Source organism: Pongo abelii, chromosome 6, assembly GCF_028885655.2.
Source record: "Pongo abelii isolate AG06213 chromosome 6, NHGRI_mPonAbe1-v2.0_pri, whole genome shotgun sequence".
NCBI lineage: Eukaryota > Metazoa > Chordata > Mammalia > Primates > Hominidae > Pongo > Pongo abelii.
Genome location: NC_071991.2, coordinates 88,399,900 through 88,422,588, shown reverse-complemented (window position 1 = coordinate 88,422,588; position 22,689 = coordinate 88,399,900). Strand labels below are relative to the sequence as shown.

Genomic DNA, 22,689 nt, shown 5'->3' with positions numbered 1-22,689 from the left:
AATCACAAAAATATGGTTAGGAATTAATGAGACTGGTTTTTCTTGTGTGTCACATACATTGTCTCTGAAGCTAATTCCAAAAGATAAACTTTAATTAAGTTTTGAACTATGGCAGCATCATTGACATAAATGAAGAAGATCTCAAGATGACAGTTTTAAAAATGACAGCTCTCATCTGAATATTTAGTTCTGTTATAATAAGGAAAAAAGCCCATTCCATTATTTATTGTAGCATTCTGGTATTGTGAAAACACAAAGACATTTTGGTGGAATCAAAATAAAATAGTTTGTCTAGGTGTGATTACTATTAGCTCATCAAAAATAATTGTAAGTTGGCTGATATTTGCTGGAAATGGCCCTTGGAATGGAAAGCTAGGTCAGGAAATGACAGCTAATGGAATAGACTGAAATGTGAGAGAGTGGAAAGGTCACCTTTTAAGGACTTACTGCTGGAGTCTTGAGATAAATGGTGAGACATAATTTTCTACTCTTTGGTGCCTGTTTCATGCCCCCATTACTTAAATTTCCCTGGCTCAGGTTTAATCCAGTAATTTTCCGTCATAACGATTATATGCTCGTGATAGAAAAACAAACATTTAAAAATGACCCACATTTTCTGGCTAGGTATAGCAGAGTGAACTCTTGCATATATCTTTGCTCCATTATAATGATAGTGAGGTTATAATAAACTAACAAGAATAAAACAGATGGGAGACATCAATAAAATTTTGGAAGATATAAGAAGAATGGACAAGTGGTAACTGACTTACCAGAGTGGAAAAAGCTGACTTCTGATTTCAACAAGAAGTAGCACTTGGGAAAAGTTCTAAAAATAGAGGTGATGAGATACCTCAGAAAACTGGGTGGTATAGGTCTGAGAAGAGAAGGTTATCTTAGTTTTATAAGATATTAAACTCTAAAACTTTGTTTTAAAATGGGAAACCTGACAGTCATAGTTTTGTTTTATTTTGTTTCACATCTATAAACATATGGAAGAAAAGCAAAGTGCGGAGTCTACTCTTTTGGCTTAATGGTTATTTATGCTTTATAACAAACAGAGATGTCTGTTTAAATATTCTTAATAGGATAACAGATTATTAAGGAAACAGAATTACAGACTTTTTAGAAGTTATACTTACCTTCATAAGACATAACAACACATTTTCATGTCTGAATTTTGGGAAAGGGTCTACTTTTGGAAACAATGTTCACAAAGACTGTTCTGTGACATAGATTAGTACTTGCTTTCCTGTTGATCTAAAAGAAAGGATGTTTTCTTTTCATCTTGATCGCCTTCTTTTCACCAGTGGTTGGAAGGGCCTGTAGTGTTAAAGCTAACTATTGCAATTCCACTAGGTAGAAAAAAAGCAGGCCTGAAAAGCATAAAGCTTATAATATGAAATGAAAATGTCAGAAAGAGAATTTTAATCAATGGAATATAGAACATATAGTGTGTTGCCTCTAGTGTTTGAATTTTCCTAAGGAGCAGTTAGAAGCCCAGCTAAGTTCCAGCAAGCGGGGATATGCTTCTTCCTTTCCTGGCAGAAGTAGGAGGCTCTTTTTCTGGAGAAACAACCCACGTTTCTGGATTGTGGGCATAGTTGGCTGAGGGCAAGTGATACACTGAAAACAGAAGGGTGTACTGATTTCTATATGTTGAATCAGAGATCCTTAGTTCCCATCCCCAGGTTGCTCTCTGAACATTGACACCAAGTTTATGCTGTCCAACCGGCAGATTGGAGGCTCACTCTCTGGGCAAAGTGATCAATCCATGGTAAAGAATCTATGGATGCTGACATTTGGGATCCTTCTAATGAAATTTCTGCCTCCCTCTAGAGACGCCCACCCATCCACAACCCTGCTGTTGTTCACAGAGCTTCCAGGAATGTTGTAATGCTTCACTCTCAACAACAGTGGAGAGCCAAGGACGATCAGCTGTCTAACCAAAAAGAAAGAGAGCAGAGAAACAAATGAATTCAGTTGAAACAATGAAAAATTTGGGAACAGAAGAAAATCTTTAAAGCTCAAAGCTATAATAATATATAGGCCTACCTTGGAGAGATTGAGAGTTCAATTCCAAACTACCTCAATACAGCAAATATCACAATAAAGCAAGTCACATACATTTTATGGTTTCCCAGTTCATATAAAAGTTATGTTCAGACACCTGTACTCATATGTTCAGTGAAGCACTACTCATAATAGCGAAAACATGGACTCAACCTAGGCGCTGATCGATGGTGAATTGGATTTAAAAATGTGGCATATATACACCACGGAATACTATGCAGTCATAAAAGAATGAAATCATGTCTTTTGCAGGAACGTGAATACAGCTAAAGGCCATTGTCCTAAGTGAATTAGTGCAGAAACAAAAACCCAAATACTGTGTGTTCTTACTTATAAGTGAAAGCTAAACATTGGATACACATGGTGGACATAATGATAGAAACAATAGACACTAGGGACTCCGAAAGGGGAGAAAGGGATGGGACAAACACTGAAAAACTACTTACTGGGTACTATATTTACCATTTGGTTGAAAGGTTCAGTAAAAGCCAAAGCTCTTAATTATACAATATATCCACGTAACGAACCTACACATGCACCCCCTGAATCTAAAAAAAACCCCAATACTGTGTTTACACTATATTGTAGTCTAGTAAGTGTGCAACAGCATTATGTCTAAAAAAAGTATATACCCTAATTAAAAAATACTTTACTGCTAAAAATGCTAATGATCGTCTTAGACTTCAGCAAATTATAATCTTTTTGCCACTGGAGGGTCTTGCGTCAGTGTTGATGGCTGCTGACTGATCAGAATTGTGGTTGCTGAAGGTTAGGGTATTTGTGGCAATTTCTTAAAATAACAAGTTTGCTTCATTGATTACTTTCACAAAAGATTTCTCCATAGCATGAGATGCTGTTTGATAGCAATTTACCCATAGCAGAACTTCTTTCAGATTTGGACTTAATCCTCTAGAACTCTACCACTGCTTTATCAGCTAAGTTTATATTATTTTAAATCTTTGTTGTTATTTCAACAGTGTTCACAACATTTTCACCAGGAGTAGATTCTGCCTTAAAAATACAGTTTTTTTGGCTGGGCGCAGTGGCTCACGCCTGTAATCCTAGCACTTTGGGAGGCCGAGGCGGGTGGATTACGAGGTCAGGAGATTGAGACCATTCTGGCTAATGGTGAAACCCATCTCTACTAAAAATAAAAAAATTAGCCAGGCATGGTGGTGGGCACCTGTAGTCTCAGGCTACTCAGGAGGCTGAGGCAGGAGAATGGCATGAACCTGGGAGGCAGAGCTTGCAGTGAGCCGAGATTGTGCCACTGCACTCCACCCTGGGTGACAGAGTGAGACTGCATCTCAAAAAAAACAAAAAACAAAAAACAAAACAAAAAAACCACTTTTTTTTTTTGCTCATCCATAAGAAGTGACTCGGCCAGGTGCAGTGGCTCATGCCTCTAATCCCAGCACTTTGGGAGGCTGAGGAGGGTGAATCACTTGAGGTCAGGAATTCGAGACCAGCCTGGCCAACATGGTGAAACCCTGTCTCTACTAAAAATACAAAACTTAGCCTGGTGTGGTGGCAGGCACCTGTAGTCCAATCTACTCAGGTTTCTACTACTGAGGCAGGAGAATCACTTGAACCCAGGAGACAAAGGTTGCAGTGAGCTGAGATTACACCACTGCACTCCAGTCTGGGTGACAGAGCAAGACTCTGTCTCAAAAAACAAAAGACTCCTCGTCCATCCAGATTTGATCATGAGATTTTAGCATTCAGTCACATCTTCAGACTACATTTCTAATTCTAGTTATCTTGCTATTTCTACCACATCTGCAGGACTTCCTCCACTGAAGTCTTTAACCCTAAGCCATCCATGATGGTCAAAATCAACTTCTTCTAAACTCATATTTGTGTTGATATTTTGACTTCCTCTTATGAATATGGATGTTCTTAATGGCATCTAGATGGGGCGAAGGTTTTCAATTTACTTTGCCCAGATCCATCAGAGGAATCGCTATCTATGGCAGCAATAGCCTTACAAAATGTATTTGTTAAATAATAAGACTTGAAGTTGAAATTACTTCTTGATCTAGGGGCTGCAAAATGGATGTGGTGTTAGAAAGTGTGGAAACAACATTAATCTCCTTGTGCATCTCCATCAGAGCTCTTAGGTGACTAGGTGCATTGTCAATGAATAGCAATATTTTGAAAGAAATATTTTTTTCCTGAGCAGTAGATCTCAATGATGGGCTGAAAATATTCAGTAAACCACATTGTCAAAAGATATGCTGTCATCCAGGCTTTGTTGTTGCATTTACGGAGCACAGGCAGAGTAGATTTAGGATAATTCCTAAGGGCCTTAGGATTCTCAGAATGGTAAGTGAGTATTGGCTTAAAGTCACCAGCTGCGTTAGCCATAAAGAAAAGAGTCAGCCTTTCTCTTTCTTTCTCTTTCTCCTCTCTCTCTCTCTTTTTTTTTTTTTTTTTTTTTTTTTTTTTGAGGCAGAGTCTCAGTTTGTGGCCCAGGCTGGAGTACAGTGACACAATCATAGCTCACTGCAGCCTAAACTTCCTGGGCTGAAGCGATCAACCTGCCTAGCCTCCCAACCTGCCTAGCCTCCCAAATAGCTTGGACTACAGGCGTGTACCACCACACCTGGGTGCTTTTTAAAATTTTTTGTAGAGACAGGGTCCTGCTGTGTTGCCCGGGCTAGTCTCAAACGCCTGAGCTCAAGCCATCCTCTTGCCTCGGTCTCCTGAAGTGCTGGAATTACAGGTATGAGCCACTGCACTGACCCCTTCTTTTGAAGCTTTGAAACCAGGTATTGACTTCTCCTCTCTGGCTAGGAAAGTCCTAGATGACATCTTCTTCCAATAAAAGGCTGTTTTGTCTATGTTGAAAATCTGTTGTGTGCTATAGTCACCTTCATCAATTGTCTTATCTAGATCTTCTAGATAAATTGTGGCAGCTTCTCCATCAGCACTTGCTGCTTTACCTTGTACTTTTATATTGTGGAGACTGCTTCCTTCTTTAAACCTCATAAAGCAGCCTCTGCTAGCTTCAAACATTTCTTCTGCAACTTCCTCATGTCTCTCAGCCTTTATATAGTTAGAGTTAGGGCCTTATTCTGGGTTAGGTTTTGGCTTAAGGGAATATGTGGCTGGTTTGATCTTCTATCTAGACCACTAAAACTTTCTTCATATCAGCAATAAGGCTGTTTTGCTTTTTTATCATTCACGTGTTCAGTATAGCAGCACTTTTAATTTCCTTCAAGAACTTTTCCTTTGCATTCACAACTTGGCCAACTGTTTGTCATTAAGAGGTTTAGTTTTTGACTTATCTTGGCTTTCAACATGCCTTCCTCACTAAGCTTAATTGTGTCTAGCTTTTGATTTAAAATAAGAGACATGCAACTCTTCCTTTTCTTGGACACTTAGAAGCCAATATAGGGTTTTAATTGACCTAATTTCCATATTGTTTTGTCTCAGGGAATAGGGATGCCTGTGGAGAGGGAGGGAGATGGGGGAATGGCCAATCAGTTGAGCAGTGAGAACACACACGACATTTATTAAGCTCGCTCTCTTATATGGGTTTGATTCATTGTGCCCTCAAACAATAATAGTAACATCAAAGGTCACTGATTACAGATCACCATAACAGATAAATTAATGAAAAGTTTTAAATATTGTGAGAATTACCAAAATATGACACAGACACAAAGTGAGCATATGCTGTTGGAAAATGGTACTGATAGACTTGCTTGGTGCCGGATTGTTACAAACCTTCGATTTGTAAAACAACAATAGCAACAACAAGAACAAAAACACAGTATCTGTGAAGCACGATAAAGCAAAGCACAATAAAACAAGGTATGCCTGTATTCAAAGAGATAACTACTGCATTTATGAAAAAAGAAAATCATACTTAAAAATTCAGAGAAAAACACCTAGAAAAAATAGTAGAAACAGTAACAAAGCAGTAGACGTTTGAATACTATGGTTGAAAAATAAAATTTCTCCCAGAAAACAGGACAAAAGATGAAGAAGTGGAATATAGGAGAGACAAGATAAAAACTTAGAGGATCATTCACCATGGTAGTGATATTAAGAAAAGAAAATTTAGAGGATCATTCAGGAGACTAAACATCTGACTGGTAGGAGTCCCAGAAAGACACTAGAGAAAGGACAGAGAGGAAATTATCAAAGAAATATTTTAAGAAAATTTTGCATAACTTAAGGACAGGAATTTCTAGATTGAAAGTGCCCATTGAATGCCCAGGACAGTGAATGAAAGAAGACCCACATGAAGACATACAATTTTGATGTTTTAGAATGGTGGAGATTAAAGAGAAGATCACAAAGCCTTCCATAGAGGAAAAAACAGGTCACATGGGAAAGATCAGAATCAGAATAGCATTAGACAGACTTCTTACTAGCCATACTAGGAGACAGTGGAGCAATGCTGTGTAAGTTCTGCAGGATTTCTGTACTTACAAATCCAAACCATCAATCAAAGATGAGTTCTCAGAAAATATATGTGCAAGATTTAAAATAAATTAACATCATGCATTCATTATTTGGAAGGCATTGGAGACTGAGCTCCACCAAAATAAAAGGGAGAAGATCAAGAAAATGTGAGATATAGGAAACAGTTTACAATGAAATTAGAAGCCAAGGGAATTCCCAGGATCATAGATTCTAGGATTACGGCTGTAAAACAGGCCTAGGGTGCAGTTAGTCCAGATGTGAGCAGGAGGATGGAAGGCCACAGGAGGGATGTAGCCAAGAAAATATTGGAATTAATATATTACCTAATATATTTGCCCATATCGAAGGCTTTATAGTTATGTAGAAAAGTTTAGTGCTGATGTAGCTACATATGTAGAAAGCTAGACAAATGAAAAGAGAAGAAAATTATGGGAGGAGTAAAGATACAGGTTGAGGTTGGGTTTAGTGGCCCAGAGAATGTGCTTTGTAGTCAGGCTGTCTGAATTTGAATGCTGTCTATAACACTTACTACTACTAACTGCATACTCTTGAGTAAATTACCTTTCTGTCCTTCAGTTTCTTCATCTATATGGAGATACTAATCATACCTACCACTTTAGTCTACTCCTGCTTCTATAACAAAGTACCACAGACTGAGTAATTTATAAATCATAGAATTTTTTTTCCTCACAGTTCTGGAGCCTGGGAAGTTCAAGATCAAGGCACTGGCAGATTCAGTGTCTGGTAAGGGGTCATTCACTGCTTCCAAGATGGTGCCTTGGTGCTGTGTCCTCCAGAGGTGACAAATGCTTTGTCTTCACGTGGCAGATAGGATGGAAGGACAAAGGGGACTAACTTTCTAAAGATTTTATAAAGGCACTAATGTGTTCTATGAAGGCAGAGCTTTCATGACCCAATAACCTCCCAGAGGCCTCACCTCTTAATATCATCCCCTTGACGGTTAAGTTCCGATGTAAAAACTTTGGAAGGATGCATCCATTCAAACCACAGCACCTACTTAGCATGTTGTTGTGTGGATCAGATGAGCTAATACATGCAAAACCATTAGATCAGTAGAAATAGTACTAGTAATCATAGTAATAATAGTAATAGTAGTGGTAGCAGTGGTAATAGTAGTAGGTGCTCAAAATTGTTAACTATTATTTCTATTATTGCTATTATTTTTAAAATTGAAAAATAATTAAGATGTTTAATACTTTTCTTGAGAAATTTTGTGATAAGTACCCAGAAGAAACTGTTTAAAATAATAAACCCAAAACAAAACATTTTTAATGACCTATAGTGCCACCACTCAAGGGTGAAATTTTTAAACATGTAGGTGTATTTTTTCCCTGTGCATTGTTTTATTTATATAATTGTTATATTCTCTCTATAAAATTGTGTGTTCTGCTTTTGTTTTTTAACATAAAAGAACCATATTACCTGTTAATACAAACTCTAATTAAAGAGTTTTTGTTGACTTCATTATTTTCCACTAAATGTAGGGAAAATATTTCGTTTAACCAAGTATCTATTTTTATATATTTAGTTTGCTTTGTGAATAACATTGGGTGATGCTTTTCTAAAATACATTTCAAAATTTAATTTTCTTATTAGAAATATAATACATGTTTATTATAGACATTTTAAGGTGCCAAAATAAGATCAGTAAAATTAATGTAACAGTAATCTAACTACCTACAGATAAGCACTGCTAGCATCTTCACAATGTATGCCTCTTGTCTTTTTTTCTTGACAATATATATTTTTTGTTTCTTTTGCGAAATGTAGAACTTTTCTTGTAGATGGTATGACCACCTTTTGATATCTTCTATGGCATGTTAGTATCAGCAGAGTGTTTAATTGTAAATTTTGGGATCTTATTTTTTAAATTGCTTTAAAATTTTTCAGTGTTTCACAATGATAGTGTATTGAAAATCTTTACAGCTACACATCCATTTTAAAATTATTCAAAATTATTCCTTAAATTCTTAGAAACAGAATTGCAGGTTCAAAAGGTATACATTTAATATGTATTGTCAAATTTCCCTCCTTGAAAATTCCACAAAACTCTATGCTCACAGCCTTGTCAACACTAGGTTTTCTGATATTATCTTTTTAATTCCATAAAATGTCTCCTATATTTAGAGTTATTTTTCTTCATTAAATTCTTCGGTACAAAGAATATTAGAAGTTTAAGACTTCTACTGTTTTGAAAAATTGCTTTATCAAAAGAGGACAGTATTTGACTGTCATTAACAGTGGATAATAATGTCTGCTACTCTGTCTTCTCACTAATGATGGGATTGTTATATTCTTCACGTGGATGATAAGCAAAATGTTGACAGGTTAACAGAGTAGATCTTAAGCCTTACAGTACTCCAGGTAAGATAGCATGGTGGCTCAGACCAGGGTGGTGGCAATGGAAATGTTCATATTCTGGAAATTTTTTTTGAAAACACTATTGACAGAATTTTCTGATCAGTTGCATATATGATTTGTAAGAGAGATTAAAGAGTCAATGATCACTCTATGTTTTTTGGCCAGGGTAATTGGAAAATTGAAGTAGCCATTTAAGAAGCTGGGGAGATTATAGGAGAATCATGTTAGTCAAGCAAGATCAGGAGCCCAAGTTTGGACATGTTAAGTGTGATGCTTATTTAGTAAGTAAGAGATGTTGAGTACATAGTTGGATATATGATTCCGGTGTTTAGAGGAGAATTCTAAGCTGGAGATATAAATCTAAGAGACATCAGCATATAATTGAGTATAATTATATGCTGTATAATTAATTAAGAGAAAACATTAGATGAAATCACCGAGGAAGAGAGTGTCAAAAGAAAAGAGGAGGATCAAGTACTGATCCCTGGGGGTACTCCAATGTTTAGGAACTGTAGCTATGAGAAGAAACCTACAAAGGAGTCAGAAGCAGCAGCAAGAGAAAGGAGAAAAACCAGGACTGTGTGGTTCCTTGTAGGAAATTGAAGGAAATATTTCCAAGAGGAGGGGTGATCAGCTATGTCAAATGCTGCTTATACATCAAGTAAGATTAAGACTAAGAATTAATTGTTAGATTTAACGATATAGAGGTAGCTAAATAGTGACCATGAAAGTACAGGTTTGGTGAAGTGGTGTGGTGAAAACCAGATTAGATGGGATCTGATTTTCAAGTGATTAATATTATAAAAATGCCCAATAATTCAACTTTGTTAAAGTGCCCAAAATCTCCATTTCTATGGTACTCATAAGAAGTCTAAGTAAATTTTGAAGTAAGTCTGGCAATTTTACCCTTAAAAAACTACAAAACATTAGTCCTTTACTTGGCTGTAATGGGGAGGAACATGTCTCCCTCTGTTGATTATTTGCAATAAGAGTCACCAGGGACTCATTTTAATTGCCTTGGTGTAGGGTGTTCCCTGGTACCTTGGCTTTTAAAGTGGTATTGAGCCACAATGATCAGATATGCCAACAGGCCATTATATGTTAATAGAATTTTACTAGCATATTTGTAGACTGTTAATTTGATTAAACTTTCATGTCTTGGTAACTTTTCTTTGTAGCAGAATAAGCGTAGGAGATTCTGATTTGGTAGGCCTGAGGGTGTCTAGGCTTTTTTTTTTTTTTTTTTTTAAATCTGATTCTGCTGCAAAGCCAGGCTTGGAAAACTTTGCTTTATTAGGAACAGGATTCTATAAATAAGAGCTAACATTCATGATAGTGCCAGGCTCAACTTTTACTTGATCACATTTATTGTAAGTGCCCTAGTCCTAGCATACACATTTAAAGCTCCCTGATAATTTTCATCAGATTGTGACTTCCTCAATAGAAGTAACAAAAATAGCCTCACCTTTAGATGCAAGCGTACACAGAAAATTTCTTTTATGTGCATAAGCAAGAGAGGAATTATATTTACAAATTGGAAAAGTAATAAAGTGAAACTTTCATCCAAAAATCAGATATTTAATAAACGTTTAATTCCCTTTTGTAGTTTCCTTTTAATTTAGTTTAAACAACATAAACATTTTAAATACCACTCATTACATGCTGAGGGTATAGATAACAGTTTTGGCACTTTAAAAAAAGTTGAGGAATGGATGGTTAATTCTCAGTGATATTTATTCATTTTCTATAGTGAGGATTCTCTAGTATATCAAAAGGATCTGGAGGGTTGGTGCATGGCTAGAGAAAGAAAATAAAGAAGATGGAATGGAGGTGTTGGGGAGGGATTCATAGAATGGAGAGAATGGGAAGAATGTTTTCTTTAAAAAACCTTTCTAAGCTCATAATTTGTTATTCCTCTTAAATGAAATAGTGAAATTTGGATCCTTAAAGTTTCCATTTTTTCCTGTTCTCTTCCTCTGGAGAGCTTTTCATAGTTTAAAGACCTTATGAAATCTTTGATTTTCGATTGTGACATATGATCTGTGGGCTTCTCTTATTTTCACTGGTTGGATTATAATCATATTTGAAGTCTTATGATTCTTTTATATTGTCCAAAGAAAGTTACATTTAATATTTGGTGGCTACTCTAAGGAAAACATAGTAATTTGGGACAGCATAACAATCATCGAATGTTAGAATAAGAAGGCATAGCTAGTTACAGTATATTATAATCTTTACAGTGTATATTGTTTTGCACAATTCTGTAGGTCAACTGGGCAGATATGCTTTATGTAGTGTCAGCTGGGGTGCTATTATATCTAGAAGATGCAAACTTGCCTCAATCACGTGGTTGGAAATTGGTGTCAGTGTTGGCTTGGAATTCACTGAGTCTGTCAGCTAGGGGCATGATTCGCCTCCATGTGGTCTTTTTATGTGATTGCTTGGGCTTCCTGACAGCATGGTGGCTGGATTCAAAGGAGAATTCTACATGCATGAAAATGGAATCTGCAGATCTCAGATGTTACACAGAGCTGTAGTTTGAATGTTTGTCACCTCTAAATATCATGTTGAAATTTAATTGTCATTGTAACAGTATGAAGAGATGGGACCTTTTAAGGGTGATTAGGCCATGAGGGCTGGCTGCACTCACAGGCCTGGGATTGGTGCCTTATTAAAGGGCAAGTTTGATTCCCTCTTGCTTCTGTGTGTGCTCTCCCCCTCTCTCTCTGGCTCGCTCTCACCCTCTCTTGTCTTCCCTTACCTTCCCTCCCTCTTCCTCCCTCTCCCTACCTCTTTCCCTCTCTTCTCCCTGTCTCCTTCCTCCCTTTCTTTCTCCTTCTCTCCCTTTCCTTCTCTCTCCCTCTCTCCTTCTGCTTTCCTTCTCTCCTTCTCTCCTTCTACCATATGATGACACAGCAAAAAGGCCCTCACAAGTTGCTGGCACCTTGGTATTGGACTTCCCAGCCTCTGGAACTGTGAGCCAGCATATTTCTGTTCATTCTACATTACCTAGTCTATGATATTCTGTTACAGCAGCACAAAACAGACCAAGACACACAATATCACTTCTGTCTCATATTTTTCACAGGGCCAGCTCAGATTCAAGGAGAGAAGAAATGATTTCCACTTTGCCATTAGAAGAGTTACAATTTGTTGCCTTCTTTAATCAACCACAGTTTGTCCTTTGGCCACAAATTATTTGTATTTATTACATACGCAGAATGCATTGAATTCCTCCAGAGACCCCTGAAAAATCTTATTCCATTATAGTATCAGGCTCAAATGCAAGGTTCAGGTTCTCATCATCTGAATCAGGTCCAGGTGTAGATAAGGCTTCTTAGGTGAGGTAGCCCAGGTGTAGACCCTTGAACCAAAAAATAACCTAAAATACAGCGTAGATAGGGGCAGGATGACTGCAGTAGACACTCCTGTTCAAAAAGTGGGAAATAGCTACTCAGCAGTCACTGGTCCATTGAATTTCTGATACTGAATCAGATATGTCACTGGTTTCTCCTGCTTTGGCAGAAGGGAATATATGTTGATTAAGGCTCTGCTTTGCTTCCTGGGAGCAGTCCTTTTGTAGTTCTTGGGTTCATCCTCTGAGTCAACATTTTTTTTTTTTAAAAAGAAATGTGCCGGGCTTTAAGCTATCTTTCTAGGTCCGTTTCCTGACTATAAAAAGTTTGAACTGACTGTCCATTTTGGTCCAAGCTGTGTGGTTCCAGTGATATAATTCTCTTAAGAACTTCACAGGGTTTCATGTGAATCTCATTGGCATTTACTCCATTAGACAAATCCACATCCACAGATCTTTTTGAGATAGGTCCCTCTCTACTGTGAGTTAAGATGCTATGAGACAATGCCCTGAAGATTCATACTAGCCTTTTTGTTTAGGTGAGAATGTCTGTGAGAACCTACAAGATTCTTAGAAACTCTTTTGTCTAGCTGAGGCCCTTAATAGTTTTCGGAACTCTTTTACATAGATGATTTGGTCAAGGCGAAACAGCCTTTAGTCTTTGTGAGTTATAACAAAGCGTTTTAAAACTACACCCTTGACTTACTCTTGACCTTGAGGTTACATCTTACTGGAAGCACCTTGGATTAGATGTTTGCTCTGAGGCTGTTTCTTTGAAAATCTATTGCACATTCAAGTTTCTTTGTTCATTTGTTTGCTTCTTATGCAAGCATCACTTCAGAAGCACGTGATTTTGTTTTTTTCTATTATTGGTTATGTTAACTGTGATCACTTGGTTAAGGTGATGTCTCCAGTTTTTTTTTCACTGTCAAGTTGTTACTAGGATACATTTTGAAGGTAGAATTGAATGTTCGGATTTGACTGAGAGGGTTATGCATTAGACATGTTGAATTTGAGATGCCTGTTTGACATCCTAGTAGAGACTGGTTCAGAAACAGGGGAGCTGGTAGATTGGAAAGATGAGGTAGTCCTGTTTTCATTTTTCCAGTGAATACAGAAGTGAGATTATCTGAAGGGAGTGATAATGAGGGAGCACAGTAGAGATGTGAGGAGAGAGATTTAGAAGGCTCTTCTCAGAGTAAATTGGCCGGAAAAGCGTAGTGGACTTAAGGGCAGTGTTGTGATGAGGGACCATTTGACAACTGTGATCCTAAACCAGCCTATGACCATTCAAGATGTTCTACTTCTTGGAGTCAGACTTTGATTAGTAGAAGGAGTTTTACTGTGACTGAGGTTTGGTCAAGCAAGTACAGTGGAAAGAGGGGTAAATTAGTTTAGAGTGTGTGCAGGGAGGTGATTTATCAGGACAGATCATGGAAAATAAACTGGATTAAGTAGACAAGAAGGAGGTGAGGAGAGTGAAAAAGTGGTAGATAGGCTCAATGGTTTTAAGTTCCAAAGCAGTGAGAGAGAGTTCTAGAGAAAGATAAATAGATATGAGATGGTGAATAGGGTATGTGAATAATTGAAATCAGGATTTGGGATGCATTTCATGTGTGTTCTGGTTTAATACCATACCAGCTTTACGAAGTGATTTTTTTTTTTTTTACTGTCTCCATTTTAAACAGAAGCAAATTATGTTGATCAAGATTAAGCAACTTGGCCAAGGGTACAAAATTAGTAAATAGCAGAGCTTGGATGGAAAATTAAAATATTTGTTTTTGTTTTTAATTCCCTAACCTTTGTATAATACTATACCAGCTGTCTCTGATTCATGACAGTTGCCCACTACACAAAGGATAATCATTATTATGACTGAAAATGTTTACATTATATTTGTTTTGCTTTTTTAGGCTTGTTATGACATGCAAATGAAAAAAGGTCTCAGAAAACATTTCTAATTTTATAAACATCTACTTACTTCCTTTAGAGAATGAGTGGCCTTTAGAAATTGGTTGGAAATGATTTTTACTTTTATATTTCAAAGTTCACGAACAAGTATTCACACATCATTATTAAGCTATTAGTATGGAGTGAATTCTACCTGACCCATTTACATTAATACAAAACTGCCTTTATGTTAAGGAGGTCTTCTATTTTCCTACACTTAAAATGATTTAAGTAGATCCCTATATAATGATAAACAATGATGTTCTAAAGAAAATAACAAGATAATTTGATTATCTCTACTTCAGGAAGCTTCAAGAAAATTAGGTTCTAACTTGATGATAGTAAAGATTTTATGGTTTAGTGGAGGGAAAAGTGAAACTTTAAGGATTCTCACCCTAATCATTAAAATAACAATACTTAGCAGACTTTCACAATATGCAAACAAACAAAACCAAATTGCATGAGCTGTTTTTGGTTTAAAATTACATGGAGCGCTTTCCAGCAATACTTGTATATAGAGGCTTGATTGAAATAGCTGCATAATTCCTGAGCAGAGGGCTTTTCTTTGCTGTAATTACATTCATGCAGTGACTCATATTCTCTTAATGCCTAGATTTTATAATTCAAAGGGAAATGTTCCCTTGAAATTTGAAAACCTGGAGGACTCAAAAGTTGTTTTTAGATTTTATTATTATTATTACTACTGCTATTCCTACACCGCAGCTAGTATTCCTCTGAGGAATATTTGACTTAGGTGATTTTGATTTCACTCATGCTGGCTGCAGTAGTGGGGTTTCACTCATGTGACAGTGAGAGACCAAGGATCCCAAAGATGTCTAGCACAGGGATAGGGTGTTCTGCATTCAGGGACTTCAGCAGTGGAGATGTGGGGCTTTCACTCTGGTATTCACCACCGTACAGCTCAGTTTCTTTTAAGTGTCAGCTTACTTTTGACTTTCTGTCTCTCTTTCCTTCATCAGCTGAATGATTTTTTTCTGAATTTACAAGTTCATATTCCCAGGAGAGGGAACCTGGCTGGCTCTGCTGATAAACATGCCTCTGTTTGATGATGTTTCTCTGCTACTTCTGGGGAAGTTTTTAAGACTGATAGCAAGGTTGGAGGACAGTCCTTTGCAAACACCTGGCTAGTATCTCTCCTGTTTTGGATAAACAGGGTGTGATGTGGATGCTGGAGCAATTATCAGTTTTGCCTGAGGCAGATCTTTCCATATAATTTCACGTTTTTGTTATAAGCCCTTGGAAATTTGTGAAATATATAATATACTCATGATGAAGACAAAAAAAAAAGACAATTTTCAGTTGGATGTACAACAGGTACTTTCTTCACCACTCTCCTTTCCAACGATATTGTTCAGTTCTCTGTAAAGAATCATGATGGTCAAGGGAGGCCTGGCAGGAGAATCTTGATTGTTCAAAGACAAATGTTCTTGTCAAAGGATTGGTTTAGGAGTGGCCATATAATGTAATTCTGGCAAAAGATATTTGAGAAGATGAATGCTAAGAGCTATTTTTGAAAGGGCTTGTTCACTTTTAAAAATAAATACAAGGCTTTTTTTCTTTTTTTAATCTTGGAATAATGTATTTTGTATAAGATGCTGAGAATTGCAGCCATCATATCAGGGTCATGAGAGGAGCCACTTAAGACAGCCCCAGCTACCATGCTGAGGGCAGAGCAGAAAGTTGTAAACACCCCTCATCTCATTAATGGCACTGAGCCACCACGTGAGCCAACCCTGGAACTGCCCTGATGTCAGGTGGGAAGATTACTTTGATGCAATGGTAGCCTCCAAGTATGCTTAGGTGAGCTGTCCTAGAGGTGAGGGAACCAAAAGCTCCCACAGACTAAATTCCAATCTTCAAATCACATAATTCACTAAATCAATTTAAAGTGCACAGTGAGAGGCAAGAGGAAAGATTATTAGGTTGGTATACCTGGGTTAGGGGCAAATAGGGTAGAGGGGCCATGCCAGCTAATCCTGGGATACATAGTGTTCATGTTCATACATCTGCATATGCCTTCCCCACTGATGGTGTGGTTACAAGGACCAGAGTTGAGGTTTGGGCAAACCTCAAAGATAGCAGTTGTCCCAAGCTAAGAACACCTGCTCAAGTGTCTGAGAGATACTGGGACAAGTATGCCTAGTCAGTGGCTGTGGCTTGCCAGTTAGCGTCACAAACAGTCATGAGTTCTGTTGTGTTTATTGGACAGATAACAAATGGGGCAGGAAAGAGTATCAGCAGTTGTTGTTAAGCAGGGTAATTTTGTACCCCAGTGTACATGTAGCAATGTCTGGAGACATTTTTGATTGTCATGACTGGTATATGTAAGAGATGCTACTGGCGTCTATTAGGTAGAATCCAGGGATGCTAAGTGTGCTACAGTGAACAAGACAGCCTCCCAAGACAAATAATTATCTGACCCAAAGTATCAATTGTGTCGAAGCTGAAAACCCCCCTCATGAATATTAAGTGCGTATGTATATTTAGTGTATCCTGGATATTTAGTGCCTCTTATATATTTAATATATCATGAACATTTATTACTCATATGCTTCAAGAGTAATTGACATTTCTTGATCTTGCAGCCCTTTCTGTCAGTGTGTAACACATACACAGTCTTCTTTTTATACTTTATACATCTGTGAATTCTGTTCATGTCTTACTAGCAAAATATATACTGAAAATATCTTAAAAGGGTTTGCCTATATTTTATAAACCTCAAATTTATTTATCAAATAGAACTGAATATCCTCAAAAGCAAATTTATATTATGCTAGCCCTGGAATTTCAAAGAAGAAATAAGATGATAAATGTCCTGATTGTTTAATATACTTTTTGTTGTGTTTTCTACAGCTTGCAGCTGAGAGCATGCTAGGTGATTCTCACATAAAGTCAATAAGAACATCTATTCTAAAGATAAATGAAGCATTGACTTAGACTATCATTACAAGTTTTCTAAATAGTAATATAAGCGTCAGATAGTACAGGATTATGGTGCCTGCATTAATCTAATGCTTGTTTGATCGTTCTGTTTACATTTCAAGCAATTGTAGGCATGGTGCTTATCATGATGAACCTCTGTGCTCAAAAATGCACATTTTTAAATGATTGGAACAGTTTTTGTTTGATGACCTTCAGTTCACTTAAGGAGTTTTTAGTTGGCTTAATGTCTATTAATAGAGCAACACTAGAAATTTATAGCTTCATGCATTTTTTAAAATTAATGATAGTTTTATTTATATTTTAGTGCTTTAAAAGATCAAAAATATTTTATGGAAGTTGTGTCTAGAGACCCCTCCATTAAAAGGGAAAGTTTTTCACATATATGAAATTAAAGAGAAGCATATTTAAGATTACAGAAACATGTAAATGTTGTTTAGGACTGATTTCAAAAAAGAATAATTTTCAAATGTTGATGGTATATATTCCATTTCATTTCTTTTAACTTTCTTTACCTTTTTTTGTTTTGTGATGGAAACATTTTGTCAGGTGAAAATATCACATATAACACATTAAAGAAATGGTAAGGCATAATATACAATTAAAACTGTTTGATAAAAAGTTAAAGTAAAAAATTAAGAACAATATGTCTTTAAAATAATGATGTGCTTATGGTAGTTTCCTGGAATTATTGGCTGGTTCAGCAGAATCAGCTGTGCCCAGCAGTGGAGTGACAGGTGGTGTAGACAGTTCAACTTCATGTCCTTTTAGAAATACTGGGTGTGTGTGTGTGTGTGTGTGTGTGTGTGTGTGAGAGAAAGAGAGAGAGAGACCTATAAAGTTGATTTGGGGGGCTTAAAGAATTGTTAAAGCAGATATGTGTATACTAGATCCTGATTTTCATGTTTTACATTTTTGGGATCCTCTTTAGTCATCATTTATTTTTGTTGTTGCAGTGATTTGCTGTCCTTTGAATACATAGAGAGACACATTGAACGTGGAGGCAAGACTGTGGAAGTTAAAGTAAGTGAAATTTTCCTACTTGTGGGGAAATTTATTGAGAATCGTTTAATACTACTGATTATGATTTTAATTTTCAATGATATTTCTAATGTACAGTTTTGAGGGTTTTAAAAATACTTTATAATTTGAAGTTTTATTGCCTACTTTGGAAAAATGAAACTTTACTTTTAGTTATCAGAAAAAGAATTTCTAGGTACTGTAGGAATTGTTAGACTTATGTTTTATAGGATTGCTATAGCTGAAAGTACTAGGTTGGTGCAAAAGTCCTTGTGGTTTTTGTCGTTACTTTTAATGGCAAAAACCCCATTTATTTTATTTTATTTTTTTTGAGACAAAGTCTCACTCTTGTCGCCCAGCTGGAGTGCAATAGCGCGATCTCGGCTCACTGCAACCTCTGCCTCCTGGGTTCAGGTGATTCTCCTGCCTCAGTCTCCCAAGTAGCTGGGATTATAGGCGCCTGCCACCACACCCGGCTAATTTTTGTATTTTTAGTAGAGAGGGGGTTTCACCATGTTGGCCAGGCTGGTCTCAAACTTCTGACCTCAGGCGATCCACCCACCCTGGCCTCCCAAAGTGCTGGGATTTCAGGCACGAGCCACCGCGCCTGGGAAACCCCAGCGATTTTTACACCAACCTTTAGTTCTTTCTTAGATTATTTCGCTGAAAGTAGTTTTTGAAATTTGCCTTTAAGGTTACCACTGAGAACCAAGAGGTGAAAACTTGGGTCCAGGGTAGGTGTTTGCTTTTGCATTCAGCTGTGTAAGATTCCCAACCCCGCGTCCCCTCCACCCTGCCCCACCCCACACCTCCACCGGTAAAATGTAAAATTGTTAGATCTACAGGAGATCAAGGAGTTACAAATACCTGGAGACAGAAATCTCAGGATACTGGTTATGACAGGTAAACTGTGAAAATATTAACACAAAAATAAAAACCTCCACCAGCTAGAGGCATAAGAATGTGGGGGTTTTCCCCCAGATCTGCAGATGGTATAATCTGAGAGCAAATGAAAACAAAAGCCACCCAGGCGTAGGGCTTCCTTCTGCTCAGTGTTTAGTATAGTGACTTTTGGCCAAGTGTTTATTTTCTTCTGAATAGTGTTCAGGCTATCTATTCTACTTTATCTGAATTATAATCCCACTTGTTCATATTCATTTCCTTTTTCTAATTACAAATTAGATACATGCTCATTTTAGAAAACTTGTAAACAGAGAAAAGTAAAACAAAAAAGGAAAACTTTATCCTTAAACTCATCACTGAGAGATAAATGTTTTCGTTTTGTTATTTGAGTGTTTTTTTGTCACATGCACACATTTGTATATATACATATTTACATAGTATCATATGTAGCTACAATATTGTATCTGCTTGCTTCTGTATCATTTTGTAAACATTTGCCAAGTTATTTTCCCATAAAGCCTTTGTTCAGTTTTTAATGTACATATATTACTGTAGTAAAACTTTTTGTTTAAATTGTTATCAGTAACCAAAATAAATTATATTGTCCTGTTCAAATGACAATCTGAAGATAATTGAGTTTTTCAATTATATATATATATATGTAAACTAAAAGAAAACTTTTCATTACGGAAAAGTTTAAACATATTTTGAAGTGAAAAGAATGCTATAATGAGGGTCGGGAGCCAAGATGGCCAAATAGGAACAGCTCCAGTCTACAGCTCCCAGCGTGAGTGATGCAGAAGATGGGTGATTTCTGCATTTCCAACTGAGGTACCGGGTTCATCTCACTAGGGAGTGCTGGACAGTGGGTGCAGGACAGTGGGTGCAGTGCACTGTGCATGAGCCGAAGCAGGGCGAGGCATCGCCTCAGCCGGGAAGTGCAAGGGTTCAGGAAATTCCCTTTCCTAGTCAAAGAAAGGGGTGACAGACGGCACCTGGAAAATCAGGTCTCTCCCACCCTAATACTGTGCTTTTCCAATGGGCTTAGCAAACGGCACACCAGGAGATTATATCCCGCACCTCCGTGGGTCCTATGCCCATGGAGCCTTGCTCATTGCTAGCACAGCAGTCTGAGATCAAACTGCAAGGCAGCACCGAGGCTGGGGGAAGGGTGTCCGCCATTGCCCAGGCTTGAGTAGGTAAACAAAGCAGTCCAGAAGCTCGAACTGGGTGGAGCCCACCACAGCTCAAGGAGGCCTGCCTGCCTCTGTAGGCTCCACCTCTGGGGGCAGGGCACAGACAAACAAAAGACAGCAATAACCTCTGCAGACTTAAATGTCCCTGTCTGACAGCTTTGAAGACAGTAGTGGTTCTCCCAGCACACAGCTTGAGATCTGAGAACAGGCAGACTGCCTCCTCAAGTGGGTCCCTGACCCCCGAGTAGCCTAACTGGGAGGCACCCCCCAGTAGGGGCAGACTGACATCTCACACGGCCGGGTACTCCTCTGAGACAAAACTTCCAGAGGAATGATCAGGCAGCAGCATTTGCAGTTCACCAATATCCGCTGTTCTGCAGCCACCGCTGCTGATACCCAAGCAAACAGGGTCTGGAGTGGACCTCCAGTAAACTCCAACAGACCTGCAGCTGAGGGTCCTGACTGTTAGAAGGAAAATTAACAAACAAAGAAAGGACATCCACACTAAAAACCCATCTGTACGTCACCATCATCAAAGACCAAAGGTAGATAAAACCACAAAGATGGGGAAAAAACAGAGCAGACAAACCGGAAACTCTAAAAATCAGAGCACCTCTCCTACTCCAAAGGAACGCAGCTCCTCACCAGCAACGGAACAAAGCTGGACGGAGAATGACTTTGATGAGTTTTGAGATGAAGGCTTCAGAAGATCAAACTACTCTGGGCTAAAAGAGGAAGTTCGAACCAATGGCAAAGAAGTTAAAAACTTTGAAAAAAAATTAGACGAATGGATAACTAGAAAAACCAATGCAGAGAAGTCCTTAAAGGACCTGATGGAGCTGAAAACCATGGCACGAGAACTACGTGACAAATGCACAAGCCTCAGTAACCGATGCGATCAACTGGAAGAAAGGGTATCAGCAATGGAAGACAAAATGAATGAAATGAAGCGTGAAGAGAAATTTAGAGAAAAAAGAATAAAAAGAAACGAACAAAACCTCTAAGAAATATGGGACTATGTGAAAAGACCAAATCTACGTCTAATTGGTGTACCTGAAAGTGACAGGGAGAATGGAACCAAGTTGCAAAACACTCTGCAGCATATTAACCAAGAGAATTTCCCCAATCTAGCAAGACAGGCCAACATTCAAATTCAGGAAATACAGAGAACTCCACAAAGGTACTCCTTGAGAAGAGCAACTCCAAGACACATTATTGTGAGATTCACCAAAGTTGAAATGAAGGAAAAAATGTTAAGGGCAGCCAGAGAGAAAGGTCGGGTTACCCACAAAGGGAAGCCCATCAGACTAATAGCTGATCTCTCGGTAGAAACTCTACAAGCCAGAAGAGAGCGGGGGCCAATATTCAACATTCTTAAAGAAAAGAATTTTCAACCCAGAATTTCATATCCAGACAAACTAAGCTTCATAAGTGAAGGAGAAATAAAATCCTTTACAGACAAGCAAATGCTGAGAGATTTTGTCACCACCAGGCCTGCCCTACAAGAGCTCCTGAAGGAAGCACTAAACATGGAAAGGAACAACCAGTACTAGCCACAGCAAAAACATGCCAAATTGTAAAGACCATCAAGGCTAGGAAGAGACTGTATCAACTAATGAGCAAAATAACCAGCTAACATCATAATGACAGGATCAAATTCACACATAATAATACAAACCTTAAATGTAAATGGGCTAAATGCTCCAATTAAAAGGCACAGACTGGCAAATTGGATAAAGAGTCAAGACCCATCAGTGTGCTGTGTTCAGGAAACCCATCTCACATGCAGAGACACACATAGGCTCAAAATAAAGGGATGGAGGAAGATCTACCAAGCAAATGAAAAACAAAAAAAGGCAGGGGTTGCAATCCTAGTCTCTGATAAAACAGACTTTAAACCAACAAAGATCAAAAGAGACAAAGAAGGCCATTACATAATGGTAAAGGGATCAATTCAACAAGAAGAACTAACTATCCTAAATATATATGCACCCAATACAGGATCACCCAGATTCATAAAGCAAGTCCTTAGTGACCTACAAAGAGACTTAGACTCCCACACAATAATAATGGGAGACTTTAACACCCCACTGTCAACATCAGACAGATCAACGAGACAAAGTTAATAAGGATATCCAGGAATTGAACTCAGCTCTGCACCAAGCGGACTTAATAGACATCTACAGAACTCTCCACCCCAAATCAACAGAATATACATTTCTTTCAGCACCACACCACACCTATTCCAAAATTGACCACAGAGTTGGAAGTAAAGCACTCCTCAGCAAATGTAAAAGAACAGAAATGATAACAAACTGTCTCTCAGACCACAGTGCAATCAAACTAGAACTCAAGATTAAGAAACTCACTCAAAACCGCTCAACTACATGGAAACTGAACAACCTGCTCCTGAAT

General features: G+C 37.8%; 1 protein-coding gene across 18 annotated transcripts in view; it reads left to right on the top strand.

Moving 5' to 3' along the window:
• Positions 1-22,689, top strand: part of ADAM22 (ADAM metallopeptidase domain 22) — a 273,701-nt gene that overhangs the window by 115,500 nt on the left and 135,512 nt on the right. For all 18 annotated transcript variants that reach the window (XM_024250366.3, XM_002818272.6, XM_024250365.3 and 15 more), the window contains one exon: positions 18,112-18,178. In XM_024250366.3, the coding sequence (XP_024106134.2) occupies positions 18,112-18,178 (67 nt within the window). The remainder of the gene's footprint in view (positions 1-18,111; positions 18,179-22,689) is intronic.